This window comes from Gossypium hirsutum, chromosome D06 (assembly GCF_007990345.1).
Source record: "Gossypium hirsutum isolate 1008001.06 chromosome D06, Gossypium_hirsutum_v2.1, whole genome shotgun sequence".
NCBI classification, from domain to species: domain Eukaryota; kingdom Viridiplantae; phylum Streptophyta; class Magnoliopsida; order Malvales; family Malvaceae; genus Gossypium; species Gossypium hirsutum.
This window is the reverse complement of record NC_053442.1, coordinates 29,675,285-29,700,245: the sequence shown is the minus strand read 5'-3', so window position 1 is coordinate 29,700,245 and position 24,961 is coordinate 29,675,285. Positions and strand designations below refer to the sequence as shown.

Sequence of the window (24,961 nt, the reverse complement as noted above, 5' to 3'; positions counted from 1 at the left end):
TTGATTTTAGCTTCAAAAATAACACCGAATGGCCTAAAACTGATATCAACTGATGCGAAAATCCCAGATCTAGACGCAAGAGAAACACAAATTAGAAATAAAAACGAGAATAAATAAAATTAGTTAAATAATAATAATAATGATAGATTTGCCCTATGGAACCCTTGGTTAACTTGTACCCAAAAGCGCCAATGATTGAGCGGCTCCCTGCGAAACCCCTAGAAGAAGAACCTCTAGAAACACCGATGAACGGGAAAGAAATTTGAATATTTGTAACTCCGAAATACCCTCGAAAGTAACAAACTCCAAACTAAATAGCAAGAGAAGAATCACTCTACTCTCAAAAAATTTGCCTCACACAAATTTGGAAGAAAACAAATACTTTTTTTTATGTGTCCCCCAATGTATAGAAAGCAAGCCTATTTATAGGTAAAATACAAGAGTAATTGAACCCTAATAAAACTCTTTATACAAGAGTAATTGAACCCTAATAAAACTCTTTAAAATTATCTAAGAAAATAAATAAATAATAACCTAACCAATAAAATTACTTAACTCATAAGTGATGTGTCCCAACCAATGAGAATTAAGTAAATAATAATAATAAGATACATAAAAGATTAATCCACCAATTTATGGGCTTTCACTATTCCAAGATTGGTCCAGTGGATTGCATTCCCGTATTTGTCAACGTCACGAACATGATGAATTAAATTTGTAGCAACAAAGTCTTGGACAAAAGCATTCATCTTTGATTTTAATTGTCGTGCCTTGCTTCGAGTGATTGGACCACTAGGAAAAATAACCCCTTGAGTGTCACATCCTTGGCTCGTGTCACGATATTAACTCAAGATTGATGAAAATATCATGATAAACAATTTTAGTGCATTTAATATTTTTAATATGATATATTTACATATTTAAATTTCATTTTACTTAATTTGATCTAATTTTTCATTTTAATATCATATATATTACATATGTATTATTAGTTAATTTCAAATAATATCTTTCATTATTTATTAGATGTTAATTTTAAGGGGTAAAGGTCACCCAACTATGATTTTTTTTTCATTTTTGGTCACCAACTATGAAAAGTTATAAAATAGTCACCCAATAATTAGTAAATTTCTTTTTTAGTCATCTAACTATGAAAAGTTACAAAATGATCATTTAATTATTTAATTTTATCTTTTTAATCACCAACTTGACTAAGGCAAAAATAAAAATATTAAAAATTAAAGATAGTTGGGTGATAAAAAAATTATTAATAATTAAATAATTATTTTGTAACTTATTATGAATGGGTGGGGAAAAAAAAGAAACAACATATAATTGGGTGACTAGTGAGATTAGCCTTATTTTAAACATACGCATGTACTGAAAAAGAATTGAAATACTCTGTTACTCTAAGACCAAAGACTCTCACGCGCTGTGAAATTCAGTCGGACAGAAAAGCTTCTCTCCCATTCGAAACAAGAAAATAGAAATCTATACAAAAGAAAACTGCAATTGATTTTTATTGGAATAAATTTTCCTATTTCTTTAAATGAAGCAAATGATGAATATGCCTCAAAATCTATCGATGAACGCGCCTTTTGGGCTGCCCAGCACCTCGAATCCAACTTCCGCCGGAGTGCCGGCGACTAAGGATCGGAAGATGGCATCGGCGGAGCATTTGGTTCTCGACCTGAGCAATCCTGATCTCCGAGAAAGCGCTCTTCTCGAACTATCGAAGGTAACAAAAAAAATTTATCCTTTTATAGTATTTTACTTGACTGAATAAAGGTTCTTTTTGGTCGTCTCTTTTAATTTTTTTTTTATTTTTGTTTAAAAAGTGGGTTATCAATTGAAAAAAAAAAACAGTGGGGGTATGGCTTAAAATGAAGTAGAAACTTGAGGGAAATTTGATCTTATATCGTTTATTTATTTATTTTAGTTGAGGTGCGATTTATTATAATTTTGTTGCTTTTAAGAGAACAAAATGTAAAAAAGAAAATCGGAATAGGAAAAGCACCATGTCTAATCTGAAAAGAAGAAATAAATTCCTGTAAATATGTTAACTTTTTTTTTTTTGGTAGTAATTTTGGGTTTATACATGGTTATTTTTCCTGAAAGTAACATTCATCAAAATGGGTATGACATGCCTTTATGGGACTTACCGTCGTTTTGGCTAAGCAGCCATTGATACATTGCCGTAGTGAAAATGATACATACGAGAAAATGAGAGTTTTTTCGGGCTTTAAGATAAGGACTATTGAATTATGCTATCAATAATTTGGAGAAGAAGAGATCCTGGAGAATAGTTACTACTTGAAGTTTGGATTGAATTAGAAAAGGGTAGAATTAAGAATCTGTTGAAAATGTTCAGTCTAGAGCCTTAAAAATTTTAGACTATTCTTGCTATCTACTCTTTATATTGTATGATTTCAAGATTTAGGAATCCTCTAGTTTTTAACTGTAATCGTTGACCATATTTTTACTTATACGATTAGTTATTTGCATGAAGGTTTCACGCCATTTCTCAGGTTTAGCTCCTTAAATATGTCATTGAAGCAGATCATATGTATTCTGTATTTGTTCTATTTTATAATTGTGATACGGGGTTGCGCGCGGACCAAGATCGAGTTGTCAAGTCACGAGAAACTCCTACGAAAACCCTAAACAATTAGATCTGAAACGAAACAAAAAATTAAAAGATTAGATTTTTGAATTTTCAGATCTGAAATAAAATCCCCAAATCAGCAAAGAATCAAATTGAGAATAGAAATAAGTGTTAGGGTTCTTGAAACCCTCAAGGAGATTGTGATTCTGCCCAATTGAACACCAAGATAGTTTTCCTCAAATTTCGACAATCTAATTTCACCCAAAAAGAGTATGGAAAATCCTAGAAATTGGGGATTTTTGGGCTAATTCCTTAAGATAGAAAAAGGCTGAAAACACAATAAGAACAGAAAATAGATTAGATAATGATTCAGCACAAGTAGAAATAAAGAAAGAATTGACAGTAAGAAATTAAAAGATAAGTCCTAAGAAGCCTTGAAATCTCGAAAGATCTCACAACTCCCTTCAAACGGCTCTAATCTCCCCTCCAAAGAATATCAATGGCAAGAAGAAGGTTGAAGATGGCTCCCACAATCAAAAAGATTGTTAAAACAACTTCTAAGGAAAACTCAAGAGAAAATCCTTGAAGAACTCAAAGAGAATTTTCACTCAAATCAAATCTGAAATTTTCAATGTAATTGTAATGTAATGTAGGGTGGCTGGCCAAGCCATATAAATAGGCCTTTCAAATGTTTTCCTAATTTAATTAGAACACTAAAACTAAAACTAAAAAAAAAACTCCTAATTATTTTAATATGGAAATTCGGCCAAGGGTCTTTTATTTGGGACTCTTGGACTGAATATAAAAATTTAAACTAAATAAAATAAATAAATAAATAAATAAAAATAAAACTTTACAACTTGGGCCACTTTGACAATTTGGCCTGATTTTCAACTAAGTATGGGTGGATTTCTTGATTGGGCTTGGAATCTTCTTATTGGGCCTCGCCTTCAAGAATTTGGGCTTTTGTGACTCGTATCATTCCCCCCTTCCTCAAAAAGATTCGTCCTCGAATCTGAAAAATCAAATGAACTCGACTTTCCTCTATCGAACGGGAGTAATGGCAATTGAGTCCACTGAAAAGAATAGCCATGAAATAGTAAATAGCAACACAAACAAGCTTGTAGTCCAATTATAAGCATAATAGAACAGGTATAACGCAAGTGAATGGACAGATTCAGATTACCATGCAAACAATCTAATTTACTCACCACTGCCTCGTCAAATATTTGAAATAAAGATGGACATGTTTTAAGGCATTCAGTCGTCTCACATTGTTCCCACAAACCATGAATAAATTGCGAGTAATAAATCAAATGGTAAACATAATCGTCACAAGTAGGTATTTGAAAAGATTCACATGGTTCACAGAGTTGCATAATCATACCATGCATTAATCGACGGTCTATAGATTCACTCACACATGCATTATCAAAAACAAGAATCTTTTTATCAACCATCAAAACAGATAGATCATCAATAAATAAAATAGGACAGTCAAGCACGTTTCGATCTAAGTGTTCATCAACACGATCTTTATCACTATTCGAGGAGTACAAAAGTGTTTCAAAGGTTTCAAGCATCTTACCTCGATAAGCAGAAGAATAAGGGTCGATTTTACCTTTTTCATTTAAAACAAACCTTCGCTCATCGGGGGCATAGTGTAGTCGAATCTCCGTTGTTGAGTTAACCTTTGTCAAATGGAACTCAAACTTCATGTACAACCACATAAACTGTTTAAGGCACGAATATAAATTGAAAACAAATTTGGAAAATTTCGTTACCTTATTCTCCAAAACAGATTTGGACAAATTCGAGGATTTTACACAAGGTAAATCAAGAGAATAACAAATCACACTTCTTTTCGTAATGACTTTATCAACCACAATCGAAGAGTAACAATTAATCGGATCAAAATGAGGGATCTTTTAAGAACTAAGTCACCAAAAGTTTTATCAATAATTTTCAAATCTGCACTGGACTCGGTTTCTAAAATTTCCTTACCTCGCTTACCTTCGGGATCATGTAGTGTGATTTCATCTTTGCCTAAGTTGATCGTATGAAAGCGTCTTTCATTTGAGAGGTATTGAAGTTGAAAGTTATCTTTCGATCTTTCGGGAACCTGAAAAGTAGCAACACAAGAAAAATTCATATCTTGGTTAGTGGAAACATTCCTCACTACCCTTTCCACGTCTTTTTCTTTTGTTTCTTTTTCTAATTCATTTTCTCTTCTTTCTTCAATTTCTTTTTCACTCTCAATCTCTTTTTGCTCTTTTTCATTCTGTTTTTCTTTTTCCTCACTTGTTTTAACAGAATTTTTCAGTTTGATTTGGTCCTCATGGACTTGTTCCGGAGTGAGCGGCACTAAGGTGAGTTTCTTTCCTTGATGCTTGACAGAATACCTATTGGTACGACCATCGTGAGTGACTTTTCGATCCAGTTGCCATGGTTCTCCTAGCAACAAATGGCAGGCTTGAATAGGCATTACGTCGCACACAACTTCGTCTTGATACTTACCGATAGAAAAGGCGATGCGCACTTGTTGAGTGACCTTAAATCGGCCTTCGTTGCTAAGCTCTTGTAGTTGATAAGGTTGTGGATGCTTGGTAGTGGTTAAGCAAAGCTTTTCCACCATCGTCGTGCTGGCTACGTTCGTGCAACTTTCACCATCAATAATAACTCTACAAAGCTTCCCTTGTACATGGCAGCGAGTATGAAAGAGATGTCCTCGTTGCTGCTCACTCTTTGGTTTTGCCAAAGAAGGTTGCTCACGATCATGAAAATCATCATCCATTCTAGGGACACGTCGAGGGTCGCGCCTATGGGGCTGGTTATCCCGATCTTCCTTGATTGGATATCGATATTGAGGTTCTTGATTCAATCGTACTTCATTGATGGTAGCAGTCAAGGCTCGAAGAGCAGCAGCCTGTTCATCCAACTGTTGTTGGAATTTTTTAAATATGTCACTATTATTATCACCTGTAGACATTTTTTTTAAAACCTGCAAAACACTCAACACTCAAAAATAAAAGTTATCAAACCTCACCGTTAATCACTCAAAAAGAAAAAATCAAATTCTCAATGAGGTAGAATTCAATCTTGTGAGTTCTTTATCAAAGTTTATATCAACCAATTAGAGAGTGGATGAACCGATCTACCAAAGAATCCTAATGTGCACTAGGATGCCAAAAACTGACGAGACACCAATTGATTCGTGTTGCACCGAGGAAGAATTGGGCACACGTTTAAATCCTACTAACACAAAAAACAAGAAGGTGTTAGATATTGTAAAGGGAGAATAAAAAGCAAACAAATGAAAACCTACAGCTAAGAATCAATAAAAATTGTTGAAAACAGAAAACCCGAAAAACTGCGGAGTAACTTGACAACTTCGTTTGAGGTGTTCCCAATCTCAAAAAATCACAAAATTAAATCTGGAATGTCTTCAAATATTGAATTTTTGATCTGGAAAATTTGGGCACCAAATTCAACCCGCTGAATATTTTTTTAATTTTTTATTGGATTTCGTCTTTTTTCAATTTTTTGACTTTTTCGACTTATTTTTTTGCGGGAAATATTTTTGTATATTCAATAACAGTGCCAAAAATATGTATGTAAAATTTCAGATCAATCAGAAAACATTTACCCACTCAAATGAATTTTTTTCGAAAATTTTTCTGGGTAAAACTACTGTTTGTAATTTAAAAAATAGAGATCAGTTTAGAAATCAACCAAGAACACCCAAAACGCCCAAAATCTGATACCAAATGATACGGGGTTGCGCGCGGACCAAGATCGAGTTGCCAAGTCACGAGAAACTCCTACGAAAACCCTAAACAATTAGATCTGAAACAAAACAGAAAATTAAAAGATTAGATTTTTGAATTTTCAGATCTGAAATAAAATCCCCAAATCAGCAAAGAATCAAATTGAGAATAGAAATAAGTGTTAGGGTTCTTGAAACCCTCAAGGAGATTGTGATTCTGCCCAATTGAACACCAAGATAGTTTTCCCCAAATTTCGACAATCTAATTTCACCCAAAAAGAGTATGGAAAAACCCTAGAAATTGAGGATTTTTGGGCTAATTCCTTAAGATAGAAAAAGGCTGAAAACACAATAAGAACAGAAAATAGATTAGATAATGATTCAGCACAAGTAGAAATAAAGAAAGAATTGACAGTAAGAAATTAAAAGATAAGTCCTAAGAAGCCTTGAAATCTCGAAAGATCTCACAACTCCCTTCAAACGGCTCTAATCTCCCCTCCAAAGAATATCAATGGCAAGAAGAAGGTTGAAGATGGCTCCCACAATCAAAAAGATTGTTAAAACAACTTCTAAGGAAAACTCAAGAGAAAATCCTTGAAGAACTCAAAGAGAATTTTCACTCAAATCAAATCTGAAATTTTCAATGTAATTGTAATGTAATGTAGGGTGGCTGGCCAAGCCATATAAATAGGCCTTTCAAATGTTTTCCTAATTTAATTAGAACACTAAAACTAAAACTAAAAAAAAAACTCCTAATTATTTTAATATGGAAATTCGGCCAAGGGTCTTTTATTTGGGACTCTTGGACTGAATATAAAAATTTAAACTAAATAAAATAAATAAATAAATAAATAAAAATAAAACTTTACAACTTGGGCCACTTTGACAATTTGGCCTGATTTTCAACTAAGTATGGGTGGATTTCTTGATTGGGCTTGGAATCTTCTTATTGGGCCTCGCCTTCAAGAATTTGGGCTTTTGTGACTCGTATCAAATTGTCTCATATCTTTTCTCAAAGGAATGATAGGGCCTGGAATTGGAATTGCTTTATCTCTTTCTTTTTCTCCTGTCCTTGTGATGCATTATAAGTTTTCTCATGCACTGCCTTTGGTTTTGTTGTGAATCATTTGCTTTTCATTTAGCTGCATTCGCATGCATTATCTTCATAATGATTCTGAATATTGAAGTTGAAATACATGCCCTAACTTGAGAGTAGTGAATTTGTCAACAGTTAACTATTCATCAAGCGAGTGATAGGGATATTTGGGCGGTTGATTGAATTGAATTCATCATCTAGGGCTGTCATCTTTAAAAAATAAAATATTTGGATTCAGTGTTATTTTATAAAGGTTTAGAAGGTAGTTAAATAGCCCCAGAAGTTTTGTGCACATCACTGATTAGGTAATACCTACATCTCATATGTTCACTCTCTGTATGCGTTTATGCAATTTAGATGTTCAAGATTTGTCTGTTACTACTATAAACCAGTGTATACCCTTGGTACTATAAACAAGGAATTATTTCAAGATTTGGCTCCTTTATTGTGGAATTCATTTGGTAATGTAGCTGCACTCATAGAGATATGCCTAATAAACTTGTTTTTGTTTTTTATTTTTAGAAGAGGGAACTATTTCAAGATTTGGCTCCGTTGTTGTGGAATTCTTTTGGTACTATTGCTGCACTGCTACAGGTATGCTATTAACTATTGGTAGTTCGAAGTTTCTTCACTCTTTCCTCTCCCATCCATTATTTTTTCTGCAATTTTTGTAATTTCTTTTTCAATGTCTTCAATTGACTTGATAGATAACTTATCAGTTTAGATGCTGATCTTTCTTTAATTTATTGGTGTTGATATCCATGCTTTAGTTATGGTGCATATCTTTCACCAAGTTGATATCTTTTTATGTTTCTTATGGTGCAAGTTGGTACTGTAAGTTTGGACATGAATGTCAACTAAAATGAGGATAGGCATATTATTTGAAGCTAATGTGAAATATAAGTGATATATTTTTTCTTCGAAATTAGAATGTGAAAGATGATTGTAGGCTTATGTTGTTAGTTAGGTAAAATTCCTCAGTAACATGCTTCATTTACCAGACCAATTGTGAATCTGCATGATTACTTCTGTCATGTCAGTATACTGCTGGAGTGTTTCTGTATTTGACTTGGTTTTTTTAAAGAGATTTTACAATGATCAACAGCGTCTTTATTAACATAAAGTTATCAATTCTGTTCTTTATTCATTTCTTAGTTGTTCATAGTATGTCAAATTATTGCCTTGTTCAATTTCATTCAAATCTATATTATTTGACATATAGCTCAATTTGTAATATTCCTTCTCTTATTACCTAGTTAACTAGAAAGGGAATAGGAAGAGGTAAGAATTATTTGTACTAATAAGGGATATAGAAAGGCTAAGGTATATTACTTTTTGGCTAATGAGAAATGACTTATTGAGGAAAAAAAACTGCTAGTCAATGTCAACAATCTTTACATCAAAATAAGGTTATATCTAAGGTATTTGAAATTTTGGTTTATTTTACATTCTTGTCATGCACATTGGAAATGTTATTTTAGATTGAACATTTTAAATCATGGATTTATTTTTTCAAAACAAGTGGGTTCTTTTTGTTTTCAGTCTAATTATCATTTTAGACTTGCTAGATGCCTCTTACATATTCTTTTATTAATTGAGTTGCCAATTGGAAATTGTAAAATTCTTCTGGTTTCAGATTTACTGTCTTAATTCCTTGATGCTAAACCATGTTTACTTTCAGGAGATAGTTTGTATTTACCCTGTTCTCTCCCCTCCAAATCTAACTCCTGTTCAATCAAATCGAGTTTGTAATGCCCTTGCTCTACTTCAGGTGATATGTTTTTTGCCTTTTCTAGTTATTCTGTTATTTGAATATTTACTTCACTAATGTAACTTATTACCCTGATATTACTTTTTATCTTTTAGTTTGGTTTGCAATTTTTCTCATATTGTTGTTGAAGAAGATAAAGTTATGTGCAATTTGTTTATTATTGTATTTGTCTATTCAAAGGCTCTGCTAATGCATCATGATTTTAATCTTTTCTTACAGTGTGTAGCTTCTCACCCAGACACAAGGATGTTATTCCTAAATGGTATGTTCTCATGTGATGAGTTTGTCTGGTCTTGAGATTTGTACTTTGTTGCTTAATGCATGAAGGGGATAGTTTCTAGCTTCACTGTGCATTGCTTCTCTTTTTAATTGGTTCTTGACATCTATCAGGACATTGTGTCTTGAATTATTGATTATCCTCTAAATGTGAAGATTTTGAATTAATTAATCTTCTATATTAAATCAGAATAGGTACATGATGTATATATACACACCTCTACACAAATAAATAAGGAAACTACCTCCTATAAAATAGTAATACTAAAACAGAATAAAAATTAATTAGTTTCTTGATTTCCTAATATCTACAAAATAGGAAACTAACTCCTAACTTTGAGGACTAAATATTCGACACTCCCCCACAAGTTGGGTTGTAGATGTATATGCCCAGGTTGCTACACAATCTCTAAAGGTTAGGTCCTTGAAGAGCCTTCATTAGGATATCTGCACACTGCTCTCGAGTTGGAGTGTATATTACTTGTACTTCAGAATTCTCTATCTTCTCTGCAATGAAGTGTCTATCAATCGTAACATGCTTGGTTTGATCATGATGAACTAGATCCTTTGCAATATTGATGATCGTTTGGTTATCACGTTTGAGCTTCATAGTCTTTCCAAATTTCATACCCAATTCTGCCATTATTTGCCTGATCCATATCCCTTCACAAATTCTAATTGCAAGTGCTCTTAGCTCTGATTCAACACTGTTCTTGGAAACAACAAACTGTTTTTTACTTTGCCAAGTCACAAGATTTCCCCATACAAAGGAACAATAACCTGTAGTTGATTTGCTATCTATCTGACTCCCTGCCCAGTTAGCATTAGAGTACAACATTATATCTCGGTAGTCAATCTTTCTAAATAGTAACTCCTTTCCAGGAGTCCTCTTTAGATACCTGAGAATTTGGTATACTGCCTCCATATGTTCCTTTATTGGATTGTTCATGAACTGACTTACTGTGCTCATTGTAAAACCATTGTCTGGCCAAGTATGGGAAAGATAGATAAGTTTCCCTACCAGACATTGGTATGTCCCTTTATCTATTAGAACTCATTTTTCACGATCGAGTTTTTTCTTGGAGTCCATTGGAGTGTTTGCTGGTCTACAACCAAGCATACCGGTTTCCTTTAGTAAGTCTAAGGTGTATTTGAGTTGTGAAACAAATATACATTTTCTTGATCGAGCCACTTCCATTGCTAGAAAGTATCGAAGAGGACCAAGATTTTTGACTTCAAATTCTTCAGCTAATGCCTGTTTGATCCTCACTTTCTCTTCCATATAATTTCCAGTTAGAATGATATCATCCATGTAGAGAATAAATACAGCCAACTTATTTACCAAGGAATGCTTCACAAACAATGTGTGATCAACTTGGCATTAGATAAAGCCGTGTCCTTTTACTGACTTTGAGAATCGACCAAACCATACTCGTGGAGATTGCTTCAGCCCATATAATGATTTCAATAGTTTACATCTTTCCGTTGCCATAGTTCTTCTGAATCCCAGATTGAATCTCTATGTAGACCCCTTCGAGATTCTCATTTAGAAATGCATTCTTGATATCCAATTGATGAAGTGACCAGTCTAAGTTTGTAGCCAAGGATAGAAGTATTCGGATAGTATTAAGTTTCGCATTAGGAGCAAATGTCTCTTGATTATCAATTCCATAGGATTGGGTGAAACCCTTGGCTACCAACTGCACCTTAAGCCTCTCAATGCTTCCATCTGCCTTATGCTTCATAGTGAATACTCATTTGCAACTTATTGCTTTCTTCCTTGGTGGAAGATTTGTAATAAACCATATGTCATTTCTTTTCAAAGCACTAATCTTTTCTTGAACTGCTTGTTTCCAACCTAGATGTCCAAGGGCTTCTTGAATATTAGCTGGAGTTCAAACTAAATCCAATTTTGTGAGAAATGCTCGATAAGTCCCGGACAAATTTCCATGGGAAAGAAAATATTTAATTAGATGTTGAGTACACGTCCGAGTATTGTAACACCCTATACTCGGCCTGGGAGTTAAGCTCGAATACGGGATGTCACACCATCATCTCAAGTCACATACATCAAGTAGAAAGCTCATTGTAAACAAAACGTCCATTTTATTGTTCGTATAGATTTTAAGTCATCCAATCAGTTAACTATCATTATTACATGCAAATTATTTGTTAATTGGTCGTACATACAGTTAGAAACATGCATAAGGGCCATTTAGAAAAAATTCAAAAGAATGTCTGTAGGTATCGATACTATTTTCAACCAAAAAAAAAAAAGATACCAAATGAGCTTACTGTTTTCAACCAAAAATCCCAATTATCGAAAATTATCAGTACTTGCTATAAATTATCGATACTTTAGTCCCGAGTATCGATACTCGAGATAAGTTATCGATACCAAATCCTTATTTTGTTTTCCTATACATTTTAATTCACGGAGGTATCGATTTTCAAAGCTAACTATCGATACCTTTACTTTTGAAGCTAAAAATGCAGTATAGAAGAGCAACTAATTCATCTCAAATAGTTCCTAGGTAACATGCATCAAATACTTTATTTATTTAATCATTCAACAGTTAAATTTAACAGTCCAAAATGTCAATCATCCAAACAAGAATTGTCATGCCAACATCAATGTCTATTATTCTAGCATAATAGTAACATGAAAATCTTATAAGCCAAATCAAAATGTTTAAAAGTCAATAACCAAAATAGTTCTACCACATTGCTTATTTCTCCAATACGAGTATAAATAATAGAGCACCTACGATAAACAACAGTCATCGCGGTGTCACTAATTTGCATATATTGAAATGAGTGGGTGAGCTTCAACAAGCTCAGTGAATGCAAAGAATTTTCACAACGCAAATATAACATCATGCAACACAGTAAATCATTTACTTACAAATACCTTAATCTTAAGTCTAACATCATATAGTATTGAGTCATGCATCATCTAATAGTTCATTCTCACAATGCATACATACTCATTCAAGCATAGAACACATTTCACATGATTACATAAAATATGATAAATTGACACTTGAGTTATGAAACATATAGTAAGCTTTATCATTACACATCGGATACGCAGATTTCCTTTACACCACATAGACTCATAGAGTCAAATATGTTCCAAAAAGTAAAGCATAAAGTTAACACTCTCCTTATTTCCCCTCACATGTCCCGTTGAATGGAGCTTAGTTCACATTCTCTTATTCCTCCAAATATGTCCCAGGGCCTTAACGCCTAAAATCACTATACATATAAGTGACTACTCACAATCTTATGGCATGCCAATTATATCTAATAATTCCAAAATCACAAGGCCAAAATATCCGAAAATAACAAATTACTTACTGATTATTCATGCACTATCACTGCCAATAACATATTTTGCAAAACATTATCTTAGTCATTTAGCATATAAATTGCATGTATATAAATGTACTTCATACAATAGTCACTATATCCACATATCACCTTTCATGCATAATACATAACCACAAAATCACAAAATAATTATGGATTCAAGGAAATTTACGCTCGGAATTTAGAGTAAGGGTTTAGGCTACATCTAAATTCCAAAATAACACATGACTCGTGTTTATGAGTAGCAATTCCATACACTCACCACTTATGCTTTTGTCAAAAAGTTTAAAACTCAACTAACGCTTCCTTAGCTCGTAGCAAGCTCTAACGAATTCGAAGCTTTACACACATAAATCATACAATAACCACAATCACATAATAATTAAGAATTTACTCAATAGAACTCACACACAAGCTTTAAGCTGAGTTCCCGTGTAACTTAAACTATTAGCATAGCGAACTTTAGATACTAATATCTCAATCTATACTTAACTTTTTTGCTTAAAATCAGTTTCGTTCATCTAATTATTTATATACGCTTAATTCGCAACCTTCAAACTAGACAAATCTACTCAATTATTAGTATCGACATTTTTTGATATCCTTTAGGCAATTTTCACAAAATTCATTTAAAGATGAAAAATTTATAACGAAACTTAAAAGATAAGTTTAAAAACCTTCTAATTATGCTAAAATAAGTTGAAAAACGCTTTGAAACTAAGTTTTGACTCAAAATCCTGAATAACATTAAAAAACAATGAATACATGAATAATTATTTTTTTAAAAGAATGAATGAGTTTTGACGTAAATTCGAAAAATCCACATTTGGAGAAATGAAATCTATAGAGTTTTGGGTCTTTTTAGTGGGGATTTATAATGGTAAATGATTTAGGGATGATAGGAAATTAAGGTATTGTGATTTGAGAATCAACAATTGATTGAAATAGCAAGGAAAAGCAAGGGGCAGCAAGCACAATGAAGAGGAAAAGAAACTGACGTCAAAACATGATGGGAAAGAAATATGTTTAATTTTATAAATTGGTTAAATTGTCACATAAATGCTCACTGTTTTGACTCTATTATGAATCGGCCCTTTCTCTAAAATTAGAGATTTCTAGAACACTTTTAAAATTGATTTAACAGTTAAGATGTCATAGTTGAAAACATTATCGAGTACCAATCTTACAAAATTTCGAGCTTATATAGGCCAAAATTCCTAAAATACTCCTAAAATCTAGGCTCTATTTTCGGGTGTTACAAGTACCTTTCCTTAGGGCAATGGGTAATTATAAATCTTCTATTTGATTCTCCTCTTGCTCTTGCTCATTCTTCCCTCCTATGTGAGTTTCTACAGTTGTTGGATCCGCTTCAGAATCTTGGACAAGTGTGGGATGTGTCATGGTTTCAACCTCTTGAGTTTGCCTCCCCTTTCTTGAATAAACCTGTAGTTCCTTAGTTGCTGATTGAGGCACATGTTTGTTAGGACACAATGGTGAAGTTGACAGATCAGGTATAGAAGGAATCGACTCACAACTTGGATTCAATGAGGGATGTCCAAACGTAGGCTGACTTGGAATAGGTTCAAAGCTTCGTGGTTGATAACTTGGAGCAAATAGGATTTTTGTTCAAGCAAGGAATCCCAACTCCAAGGTTGAAATTTTGCTGTGATCTCCCTTAAATTTCAGTCTTGGAAAAAAAACTGTTTTCAAAAAATGTAGCATCTATGGTTTCAAAAACTCCCTGAGTAGTGGGACAAAAGCATTTATACCTTTTTTTTTGTTTGTGGAGTAACCAATGAAGATACACTTTGTGGATCATAGATCAAGTTTGCTTTTATTGTGTGAATAGACATGGACAAAGGCTGAGCATCCAAATACTTTTGGAGGCAGGTTGGATGATAGGAACTGGGCATGTGGAAAGAGATTAATAGGGACTTGACGAGGAGTTTGAAATTGAAGGACTTGAGATGGTAACCTATTGATAAGATATGCCAAAGTAAGGATAGCTTCCCCCCATAGGTATTTTGGTACGTTAGTGGAAAACGTAATGGAGCGGGCCACTTCCAACAAATATATATTTTCTCTTTCTGTAACCCCATTTTTCTTTCAACCACAAAATTTTCTTGAAGACTTGAAATATTCTTTCAACCACAAATTTTTCTTTCATAAGAAATACCCAAACCACAAATTTTTCTTTCATAAGAAATACCCAAGTCTTGTATGGTCATCAACAAAAATAAAAAATCACTATGCTCATTAATGTTTTTGATTCGTGAAGGTTTCCAAATGTCACTATGAACAAGGGAAAACGGTTTTGATGGTTGGTAAGAAATCCCTGGATAGATAGATCTAGTATGTTTTACAAGTTGAGAGATTTCACAGTTGAAAAATTTTGGATTTTTATTGACGAACAAATGGGTAAATAACTTTCCAAGGTACAAGAAATTAGGATGTCCTAGCCGATAGTGCCACATCATGATCTCACTATCCTTATTGACACCAGAACTAGCATTAAACTGATTTGAAACAGAAGCAGATAGCTTGTAGCAGCTACTAGGGCTTGTCTAGATTCAGGTGGCTTAAGGAGGTATAATCTATTACACATCTCAGCAGTGCCACTCTTTCTCTTTGAACTCAATATCCAAAAACCACGCACATTTGGAAAGAATGTTGTTAAACAATGGTTATCACGAGTCAATTTGCTGATGAAAATCAGATTACAATCAAGATTCGGAACATAAAACATAGATTTGAGATTGATTCCAAGTGATTTTTGAATTGATTCGATCCCGGTCACTTTAGATAAAGTGCCATCAACAATCTTCACTGTGAGATGAGAGTGACATGATTGATAGTCAAAGAAAAGTGTCCCATCTCTTGTCATATGATCCGATGCTTCTGAGTCAATAATCCATTGTTTTGATTGTAATTTACCTGACTTAGCATATAAACTTGTGGCCGGTGCAGCGGTAGAGTTCTGTGTCAGAGTGTTGTTCAACAACAATTTTAGCATATCTAGCTGTTCCTTGGTGAAGGAGTTCGATTCATTTGTGCACTATTGTTCCCCCGTGACATTGGCTGAGTTTGTATGGCTATCTTGGGCTGATCAATTTGGCTTCCAATCCGCCGGTTTTGTATTGAGCTTCCAACATGTCTCCCTTGTATGGCTGGGTTTAAAGCAATGGTCACACCAAGGCCGCCTCTTTCTCGGCCGGCGATTATCTATTGGTGTTGGAGACCTTGAGCTACGAGCAACAAATATTCGACAAGTGTCATAATGCAATTGCGTCTAAGCACCTAATACAAGTCATTCATATTTGATTTACCAATGCTAAAATTGGGAATTAGATATTTTAAGTGATACTTGAAATATTATTTTCACTATAGGATTTCTTTTAAGGAAAATTATCCTGTGTATTGGTAGTGGAACTTTAAACTCCACAAGCAAGGTTAAATGGACATTTATGAAAATTAATATTAAATGGAGGATTATTACTTGAATGTTCATGAATTACAACCTAATGCATTTTCTTAGCCTTTGAGTTCGTTAAAAGAGAAGAATATTGATTGAGGGTGTAAGTTGGTTTCTTAATTGTTCTTACTTTTGAGGTTATAAGGCAGAAAGCTTGAGTTTATGTTGGACATTCATGTCATTGTCTCTTCTAAGTAACTTTGAACTAGAAGTCCTTTCCTCTGCCCACTCTATGCCCTTTAGGCTGTGTGCGGCCAAATTTTAAATGCTTATACATTCTTGATATTACTTGCTTCTTCTATAGTAAAGAATGACAGTCTTTTTGTCTCCAACATAAAATTGTGTGTGTTCTAACTGGTGGCTCTAATTATTTTTCATTTGCAGCTCATATACCCCTGTATTTGTATCCTTTCCTTAATACAACAAGTAAATCGAGGCCTTTTGAGTACTTGAGGCTTACTAGCTTAGGTGTCATCGGTGCCTTGGTGAAGGTAATTCTTTCTTTGATTTAAGTTGATTGAGTTGCCAGCAATGCGATCTTCTTGGATCATAATGCTATTGTACATTATGCATGATCCAGGAAGATGTGAATGAATTCTAAAATCAAAGCGAATTATGGGGAGAATGGAAGTAGCCTTATATATGATCTACTATGAAAACTTATAGAAACTGCTATAAATAGGACCAAGGAACTTTGCATGATCTGCAACAGATGATTATTAACTTGGATTGCAGCATTTTGGGACTTACTGTCAATTTGACTTGCACTAATTTTTCTATACGAAAAGCATCCATAGCTATCGTAGAAACCTTTTTGTTATTTGGTTGCCGAATATGTCTTACGTAAACTTTCTTCTATCTTTAGGAATTATGCATTTCTTGTTTATTAGGATCTAATTCTCTGAACTACTGGAAATCTGGAATTAGAGAATTGCACCATTGTTATGCGCTGCTTTGAGTTCAGACATCACAGGAATGTTCCCCTTTATTTTGTTGGTAGTTAGTAATGTCATCCAACTAGTAAACATAAAATGATGATGTATCAGAGAAGAAGATAAAAACGGAAAATAAATTACTTATCTTGCTTTTGCTTTTCCTGTTATAGTCCCCCTCTAATTTGAGAGCATGCAATAGATGCTCTAGAAAAAGGAAAAAAAAAGGGGGGGGGGGAGCGGGAGGAAAATAGATTACAACTTTTCTTTTGTTTCCCCTATTATAGTCCCTCAGAACTTGGGAGCATGCAATAGATGCTCTGTGTTTGGTTTTGTATAATATTAGGTACCTTTTGCTTATTACATGTACTGATATCTGCTTGCAACACTTAATTTAGAAAAGTTACAGCAGTCAAGTAGTCAATTTTGATCCAAGCTAGCATTTATATCTTTGTTATTTTTCATAAATGTTGTCTGCATAATGCTTCTAAATCTATAACTTAGTTTACTTTCTTTTATAGGTTGATGATACAGAAGTTATTAGCTTTCTTCTTTCAACAGAGATAATCCCACTATGCCTCCGAACAATGGAGATGGGTAGTGAACTATCGAAAACAGTTGAGTTTGTTAATTCTTAACTTCTCTTTTTCAATTATGCTGAATTAGCAACTTTTTCTGTTTCCCTATGCATTCCATCTTAAATTATGTTTGTTATTCAAGTGGTGCAATTTGGTGGAATTGTTTGATAGCTGACATGCATGCCTGGAGGTATACATGGATGGGCAGCCTGCCCAGGCTTGCAATTGCAGTCCATATTTCGTGTGTGCGCACCATTTTCCTTATTTTTTTCTGGTAGACAAATACCATAAAATGGAAAAAAAAACATTATCATGTAAATGCATATTTGATGTGTTTATATATGATATATTAAAACTTTTTTATAGTGACATATCTGTTTCTAATATAAGTTTTATTTTAAAATGGTTGGGTTTGTGTATCAAAATTTAGGCTCCACTAGCACTCCTAAGCCCTATTTTTAATTTTTTCTTGGACTTAGTCTGGACAAGGGCCCATATATGCACACCATAGTACGCAGATGCAAAGTTTCAACTTTGCCCATATTATATAGCTCAGAGTAATTTGAATCTATATTTTTGGCTTTTTCTATTTCTAGCTTATGCCCCCTTCTTTCTCCAAGTCCTCTGTTAAGTTGGCTAAGAACAAATTTTGCTGTACCTGCCAACTATCTTCACATTAAGAATTCGGGACAGTGAGAGTTTGTATCTTTTGCTTCTTAAATGGTTGTTGAGTTTTATCTTGCACGACTAGTTCATAAAGGGCTTTGAATGTTCTCTCTTCAAAGAACTAGTAATATACTGGCTAATAAATGTGGTAATGAGATACTCCCCAACCCCTTCTCAGACAATTTACCCTTTTTGCTGGCATCTCTGTTCACTTGAGCTGCTTACAAGGCAGCAGCTCTTGGTGAACCATGAAATCTGAAATTGATATACAGTTGACAACTGTTGTACCTCATTGCTGGAGTTGATATAATTCATTGGATTATATATAGGGAAAATATTGGCACATTGCTGGTGCAAATTTTAAACTCACAAACAAGGTTTGGGCAATGGCAAGTGTCCTATAGGTATAGTTAAATATTAAATATATATATATGCATATAAAAGAAATGGGACACATGGCAATCTTTTAACTCTGCTTGTTGAGTTAAAAAATTACATTGCCAGTGTACCAAAATACTAACACTTATATGTAAGGTTCTTGCTTCCATGAAATGTGACAAATGATTATTTGGTAGCAGGTTGCCACTTTTATAGTTCAGAAGATTCTACTAGATGATGTTGGGTTGGACTATATTTGCACTACTGCAGAGCGATTTTTTGCAGTTGGTCGAGTTCTGAGAAATATGGTTGCTGCAATTGCTGAGCAACCCTCTTCACGACTTTTAAAACATATTATTCGATGTTATCTTAGATTGTCAGACAACCCAAGGTTTGTTAGTCAAGTTGATCATGCTGTCATTTGTCAAATTTTGGCTTTAAGCTCACCCTCTTTCTTGAGGCATATGCTTAAATTTACAATTTCTTTTGCCTGCCTTTGTAATACAGAGCTTGTGATGCATTAAGAAGTTGCCTTCCTGATATGTTACGCGATGCCACTTTTAGTACTTGCCTTCGTGTAAGTACTGCATGTTTAATTCATATTTTTTTTTAAAATTGCTATTGTCAAACCCATGCTTTTTAAATTTCATTCTATTTTTCATGATAGTTGAAAGTTGTGTATTGATCAATTTGTTACATTTTTAATCTACTCAAAATTAGACATATATGAGGGTGGCTTGTTAAAATATTAACCACATAAAATGTTATTCACGTGCATAAAACTAATTTAGTTGTACACATATAGAAGTGAGTTTAGGGAACTGTGGAATTTAAATGCTTGTAGGCATTAAATTGACTTTAATTGTCTTTGATACTAGAATATTTGTTTAAACATAGTTCAGTTAAATGGAAATTTGTTTTTTGGTGCGTCAAATGGTATTAATAATAATACTGAAGAAAAATACTACTACCTACGGAAGTTATTGATCTCTAGTATTTTATGCACTTAAGTTGATCCATCCTTGACATATCTGCTGAGTTTGGAGAGCAGATTCTTGTTGGTGCTATAGGTTTGATTGAGTTGTGGTCATTGATAACTGCTGGTTGTTGGCTTTCATGAGGTTATTTAAATCCATTCACTTTTGACAGTGCAGTGCATCTTTATTAATATTATTATTTATCATGTTTGATGATGGTTATAGGAGGATCAAACCACTAGGAGGTGGCTGCAACAGTTGCTTCACAATGTTGGGGTGAGTCGGGTGCCAACACTTCAGGCTGGTGCAGGGTTTGATCACATGCTGGTTAGCTGAGAATCGTACCATCATCGCTCATTGTTTGGTTTCAGCAGGCAGGGAGGCATCCTTTTATGATTTATCTAACTAGTTTTTTTGTTTTTGTTTTGGTGTATGTTAATTTAATTAGATGTTGTAATTAACTATATGTCCATAAAATGGAAATCAAATCCAGCACTAGGAGAGTAAAGCATGGTCGCCAGTCGTTTGACTGTTTTGAATATAAGTTAAAAATGTAGAATGAAAGTAACGATGAGGCTGCTGCTGCTTCTGGCCAAGAAAAAAAAAATGATCTGATTGGCATTACCACTTGCCTTATCATGTTTGTTTTTTTCCGAGAAGAGATGACATGGGCTTTTATCAAATAAATATCGGTCTATATTAATTTAATCTCTTTAGTATTTAAAATGCTCAATTATGGTCGAATTATATGAAACATTTATGGTTAAAAATTAACATGAAAATGGGTCTTTCCTTTGAATAATATTTTATTTGTAGAATTATAAAAATCTTTTAAAATATTGATTTTGTTAATAAATGATTTTTCTTAAATAGTAAGTGTTAATTTTGTTAAAATTTATTCATTTAATAATGGAGATAAGTTGCACTAATGTTATTAAATTATTAGTAAGTTTATGTTTTGGTTGAATTATTTGAAAGTTTTTATTTAAGTTACTAGGTCAATATATTGATTCATCACTTAAAGCTTGTTAATTATTATTAATTTTTTAAAATTAACATCTCAATGACTTGAATAGAGATTTTTGAATAGTCTAATAACTTAAATGAAAATTTTTGAATAGTTTAGTGGATATTTTATAATTTTTTTAAATTGAGTGATTAAAACATAAATTTATTAATAATTTAGTGACCTTGAGTGTAACTTACTCTTAATAATAAAATGTTTTGATTAGTTCGTACATTCACCTATTCATTTCCCATGCTTTTTGATTCAAATACTAAAGGCTAAACTAAAACAAAAATGGTCTCTTGAACTTTTAACGTATACTTAGCTTGGAACGATGGCTTATGCAGAATAATACAATGAAGCTTAGGTTTTTTTATTTATTATTAAACAAAGGCAGACACAAATTACATATTATCATGTAACAGGACCCTGCATTTGCCACCAACTAAAGAACCCTGCTTTGCTATTTTGCATAATTAGACATTGAATGATATGCTCATAACATGCTGTCCGATCTCGCAGGCAACCGTCTAAAGAAGTTAAGAGGTACTGACGGAAGTTTGTGGCGGAACCTAGGATGCCTTAAGGCATAAAGTCCTATGAGAAGAGCCACAACTTGGAATGGTGTAACATAAAGAACTATGGCGGCGATCAAACAGAATGTCACGAATAAGGTGGTTGCTCTCGGGTCCCTCCAGCTTAGCAGAGACTGTAACCTTTCCCCTTGTGTTGCCAGATCACCAATCACAGTCTGAACTCTCCCTCCTATACTTCTGAGACGATCATATCTCATCCTGACGATATCAGATGGGCGGGAAGTGGGGAAGGTATCAAACTCTTCATCTAGTTCATCTGGATGGGCTGCATCGGCATGAGACAGACGCGTATCCATGTGAGGAGGGTGCAGTGGCCGCCAGCGGTAGTTCCAGATTCCGATTAGGAAAAGGTAGAGAAAAACCGTGGGAAGTATTAGCTCAGGATAAAGAACCAATATAATGAAAAGGATATGAATCAAAATGGTTGTAATAGGGTTTCTCCAATTGCAGAGTTGATCAAACCATTTTCCAACTGCAATCAACCCACTTAGAACTCCCATAATTCGGAAAAAGTTTGCTTTACTTCTCCTCATGCTCCACATATGTGAATCAACATCCAGCATGTACTCCACAACTTCCTTCCTCAATGGTGGCTCAGCCCGGCTCAGTCTCACCGAGACAATCTGCATAGCTTGGTGCCTCAAGCTATCGAGCTGAATCACAGACAATGGGTGGATGTAGTGCATCTTAGGCAACAGTGGATGCGAATACATACGCAGCATGTTAATCAAAGTTGAGCAGGTGAACCTCACAGCCAATTGAACTTCACCAGTTTTTTTAACCCCTGAAGAATGTAGCACCAGTAGAGGATATGAATGCGTATAGACCCTGTCGGCTTCGAGTGTCGATAACCGAATCCTTACCTTCCCAATTCTTGCATCCTTTGCCCCTCCAGCTCCCCCGTGTATATGACCATTATCAAAAACCCCTATAGTGATGACAGTACAAGGATCGAAAACCTCCCAAGTGTACTGCTCATTCCACCTTGGCATGAAATTGTCAACGATTGTCCTTGTCCGGATCCATTTCTGCCCATACTTGGCCACACAATAAGCATCTGTGGTTCCTCGTCCATCTTTTGTTTTCATTGGCATCAGGCCGTGGGCACTTAGAATACCCAGTTCAAGAATTCCAATGTTTGGTCTCCATAGCTGTTTTGCAGTCGGCCTAAGATCACTGCTGCAGTGTGTAGATTCATCCAAAACATGATACCCTCCTTCTAAACAGATCCTTAAGTGAATCCGGCTGGCGAATTTCATTTCTTTTTTCTCTCCATCAACAATCACATGTTTCTCGAGATTGTGCCACCGACTATTTACAGGTTTATGGTCTAACCTTCTTTGAACCACCTGTAATGGAATCACACACTTCCCCAAGGTTTCATCCTTGTTCGATCCCACCCTATCTTCCACTGATAGAAACAATGGCTCCTCGAAAGGTTCAGCAACTACAAAAATCAAGTCCTCATTCCACATTGGATTGATGGTCTTACTCGGAGATATTCTAGTTCTCAAAGCCTGATTTCCGAGAACAGCTTTCACAAATACTTCAGGGAACCTGCCTTTATCACTAGGTACCAAGTCTTGAGCTTCAATGACATTCACCCTCACATACCAAAGCTTGGGGGAAAGATACACTTTTGATCGAATGTTTGTAACACCATCTGGGCCAACTGATGCAGCATCTGAATGCCACGCATCCGGAAATGCCTCATCTGCTTGAGTTCCCATCCAAACAGCCAGCATGAGCTCTCCCTTTGCTTTATTACCCTTTCGATCTTCCAATCTATACCACTGTGGCGCCAATGGGCTGTCCGGAGGAACCCTCTTCGGAATTTCATTGACATCGAACACAACCCTGCCGATTAAATCATCTACAACAACATCCTTGTCCTTCACAAACACTTCCAAAATAGAAGCTTGAATTCTTTCTTTTGAGAATCCAAATACTTGGTTCCATTCAGGATTGCTCTTCTTCTCGAAATGCTTAGTTACTCCCTTGTAGTTCCCAAGTTTAACCTCCACATAAGGATCACAGCTGCCAGTGACATCTTTTCCAGGTAAATCCTTAGCCTTCACAACTCGAACGTACAGGTATTGCATTTGCTCCACAAGGTCATAGGTGCACGAAAGCTTATCACCGGTGACTGCCCCGGCCCCGATGTTGGGTGAGGTCTGCTTTAGGGCAAAGTCTACTGATTGTGGCGGCGGCTTCTGCATCTTGCTTCTAAACAACACTCAACAGTTGTGCAAGCAGCAGCTATGGTTATCAGAAAAATTAGAATTTCGATAATAATAAACAAATTTACAACTTATAAGCTCCATTTGGTAGCCGAGCTAAAGGGAAGAAAACTTCGTATAATAATAGCGAAACAGTTCATACGTACTTGTCAATAATCATCAGTAAAGAAGCATTCAATGCAGTTAACAATCAAAGAAGCGAACTTGAAGGCTCTTTAAACAATTTTCCCGGTTACCAAACAGCATTAAAACTGAAACATTTATCAGAATATACAGCAAAACAACCAAAACTGCGTTTTATACAAGAAGAAACAGGAACAGATCTAAAGCAAGAAAACCCGTTATCCCAAACACAAGAAAAAAAAGGAGTTAGCTACAAGCAAAAGAAATAAAATATGAACCATATATCACTGTCATGCATTATTGAAATTTTACATGACTTAAAAGAGTGAAAAAACATAGTGTCAAAGTTAGAACAACAACTCAAACCAAACCTACAAAGACAAACATTTGAAATCAAAGCAGTCAGTTAAAAGGAAAAAGAAAAAGAGATGTACCTTTGTAAGAATGCAAGAAAAAGAACCAACTTTCTTTCTTCAAGGTGCAGAAATGGAAAATTTTTATGTTTATATAACTTGAAGAAAAAAAATACGAAACTAGTAAGAATAAGAACGGGGAGGTGTGGGAAGTGAGACTCAAAGATCTATAAAGAAATAAAAGAACACATAAAAAGTACAAGTATCAACCTTTCTATTTTCACCATTTATTTTTAATTCACCAAAAAGAAGAGCAAAGATGAAAACTAAAAAGATATATTAACAGGAGAGATTTTATTGTATAAAAAACGTAGGGGTTGAAGCTTGAGAAAAAACAAAGAAAGTTACACGTGGGAAGACTGTTGTCGGTTCGGGCACATGCGAGATGAAGGGTTGTTTTGTTTGTTTGTGTTGATGTTGGTGGACCTCGGACTCAGTGTTGTTGGCTCGCTCTTTTCACTGATTATTATTATATTATTATTATTATGGTAAATCTACTACGTGAATGAAAAATCAACTTTTAAATTGATAAAAATATAAATAAATTTTTAGTTGAATGGTAAGTATAAATATGAAAATTAAAAAGGTATGAGTTTAAATTTTATTATATATGTATACTTTTATATAAAAATATAAAATAATAAAAAAATCCTCAAAATCATATAATTTATTTTAGAAAATGATAATATTTTGT

At 34.3% G+C, this 24,961-nt stretch overlaps 2 protein-coding genes across 4 annotated transcripts; one reads left to right on the top strand and one right to left on the bottom strand.

Moving 5' to 3' along the window:
* Positions 1-1,360: 1,360 nt before the first annotated feature.
* On the top strand, positions 1,361-20,513 carry LOC107889925 (CCR4-NOT transcription complex subunit 9). The gene is made up of 9 exons (XM_041095462.1): positions 1,361-1,738; positions 7,990-8,061; positions 9,149-9,238; positions 9,458-9,500; positions 16,743-16,849; positions 17,812-17,907; positions 19,113-19,303; positions 19,420-19,489; positions 20,115-20,513. The coding sequence occupies exons 1-9, from the start codon at positions 1,550-1,552 to the stop codon at positions 20,223-20,225; spliced, it is 969 nt and encodes a 322-aa protein (XP_040951396.1). The 5' UTR covers positions 1,361-1,549; the 3' UTR covers positions 20,226-20,513.
* A 734-nt stretch (positions 20,514-21,247) lies between these two features.
* Positions 21,248-24,538, bottom strand: LOC107889909 (FT-interacting protein 3). Of its 3 annotated transcripts, none has more exons than XM_016814454.2 (2): positions 24,289-24,538; positions 21,248-23,750 (listed from the first exon to the last, which is right to left on the bottom strand). In XM_016814454.2, the coding sequence occupies exon 2, from the start codon at positions 23,708-23,710 to the stop codon at positions 21,392-21,394; it is 2,319 nt and encodes a 772-aa protein (XP_016669943.2). In that variant the 5' UTR covers positions 23,711-23,750; positions 24,289-24,538; the 3' UTR covers positions 21,248-21,391. The 3 variants fall into 3 exon arrangements, with proteins under 3 accessions (XP_016669943.2, XP_016669948.2, XP_016669938.2); XM_016814459.2 differs by having other exon boundaries at positions 21,248-23,717; positions 24,289-24,522; XM_016814449.2 differs by lacking the exon at positions 24,289-24,538 and adding an exon at positions 23,878-24,230 and having other exon boundaries at positions 21,248-23,717.
* Positions 24,539-24,961: the final 423 nt, after the last annotated feature.

Excerpts from the sequence above, each read along its gene's own strand:
- LOC107889925 (XM_041095462.1), top strand. The coding sequence starts at position 1,550 with ATGAAGCAAATGATGAATATGCCTCAAAATCTATCGATGAACGCGCCT. Across the intron at positions 1,739-7,989 it reads CTCTTCTCGAACTATCGAAG|AAGAGGGAACTATTTCAAGA; the intron begins GTAACAAAAAAA and ends TTTTATTTTTAG. Across the intron at positions 19,304-19,419 it reads AGATTGTCAGACAACCCAAG|AGCTTGTGATGCATTAAGAA; the intron begins GTTTGTTAGTCA and ends TTTGTAATACAG.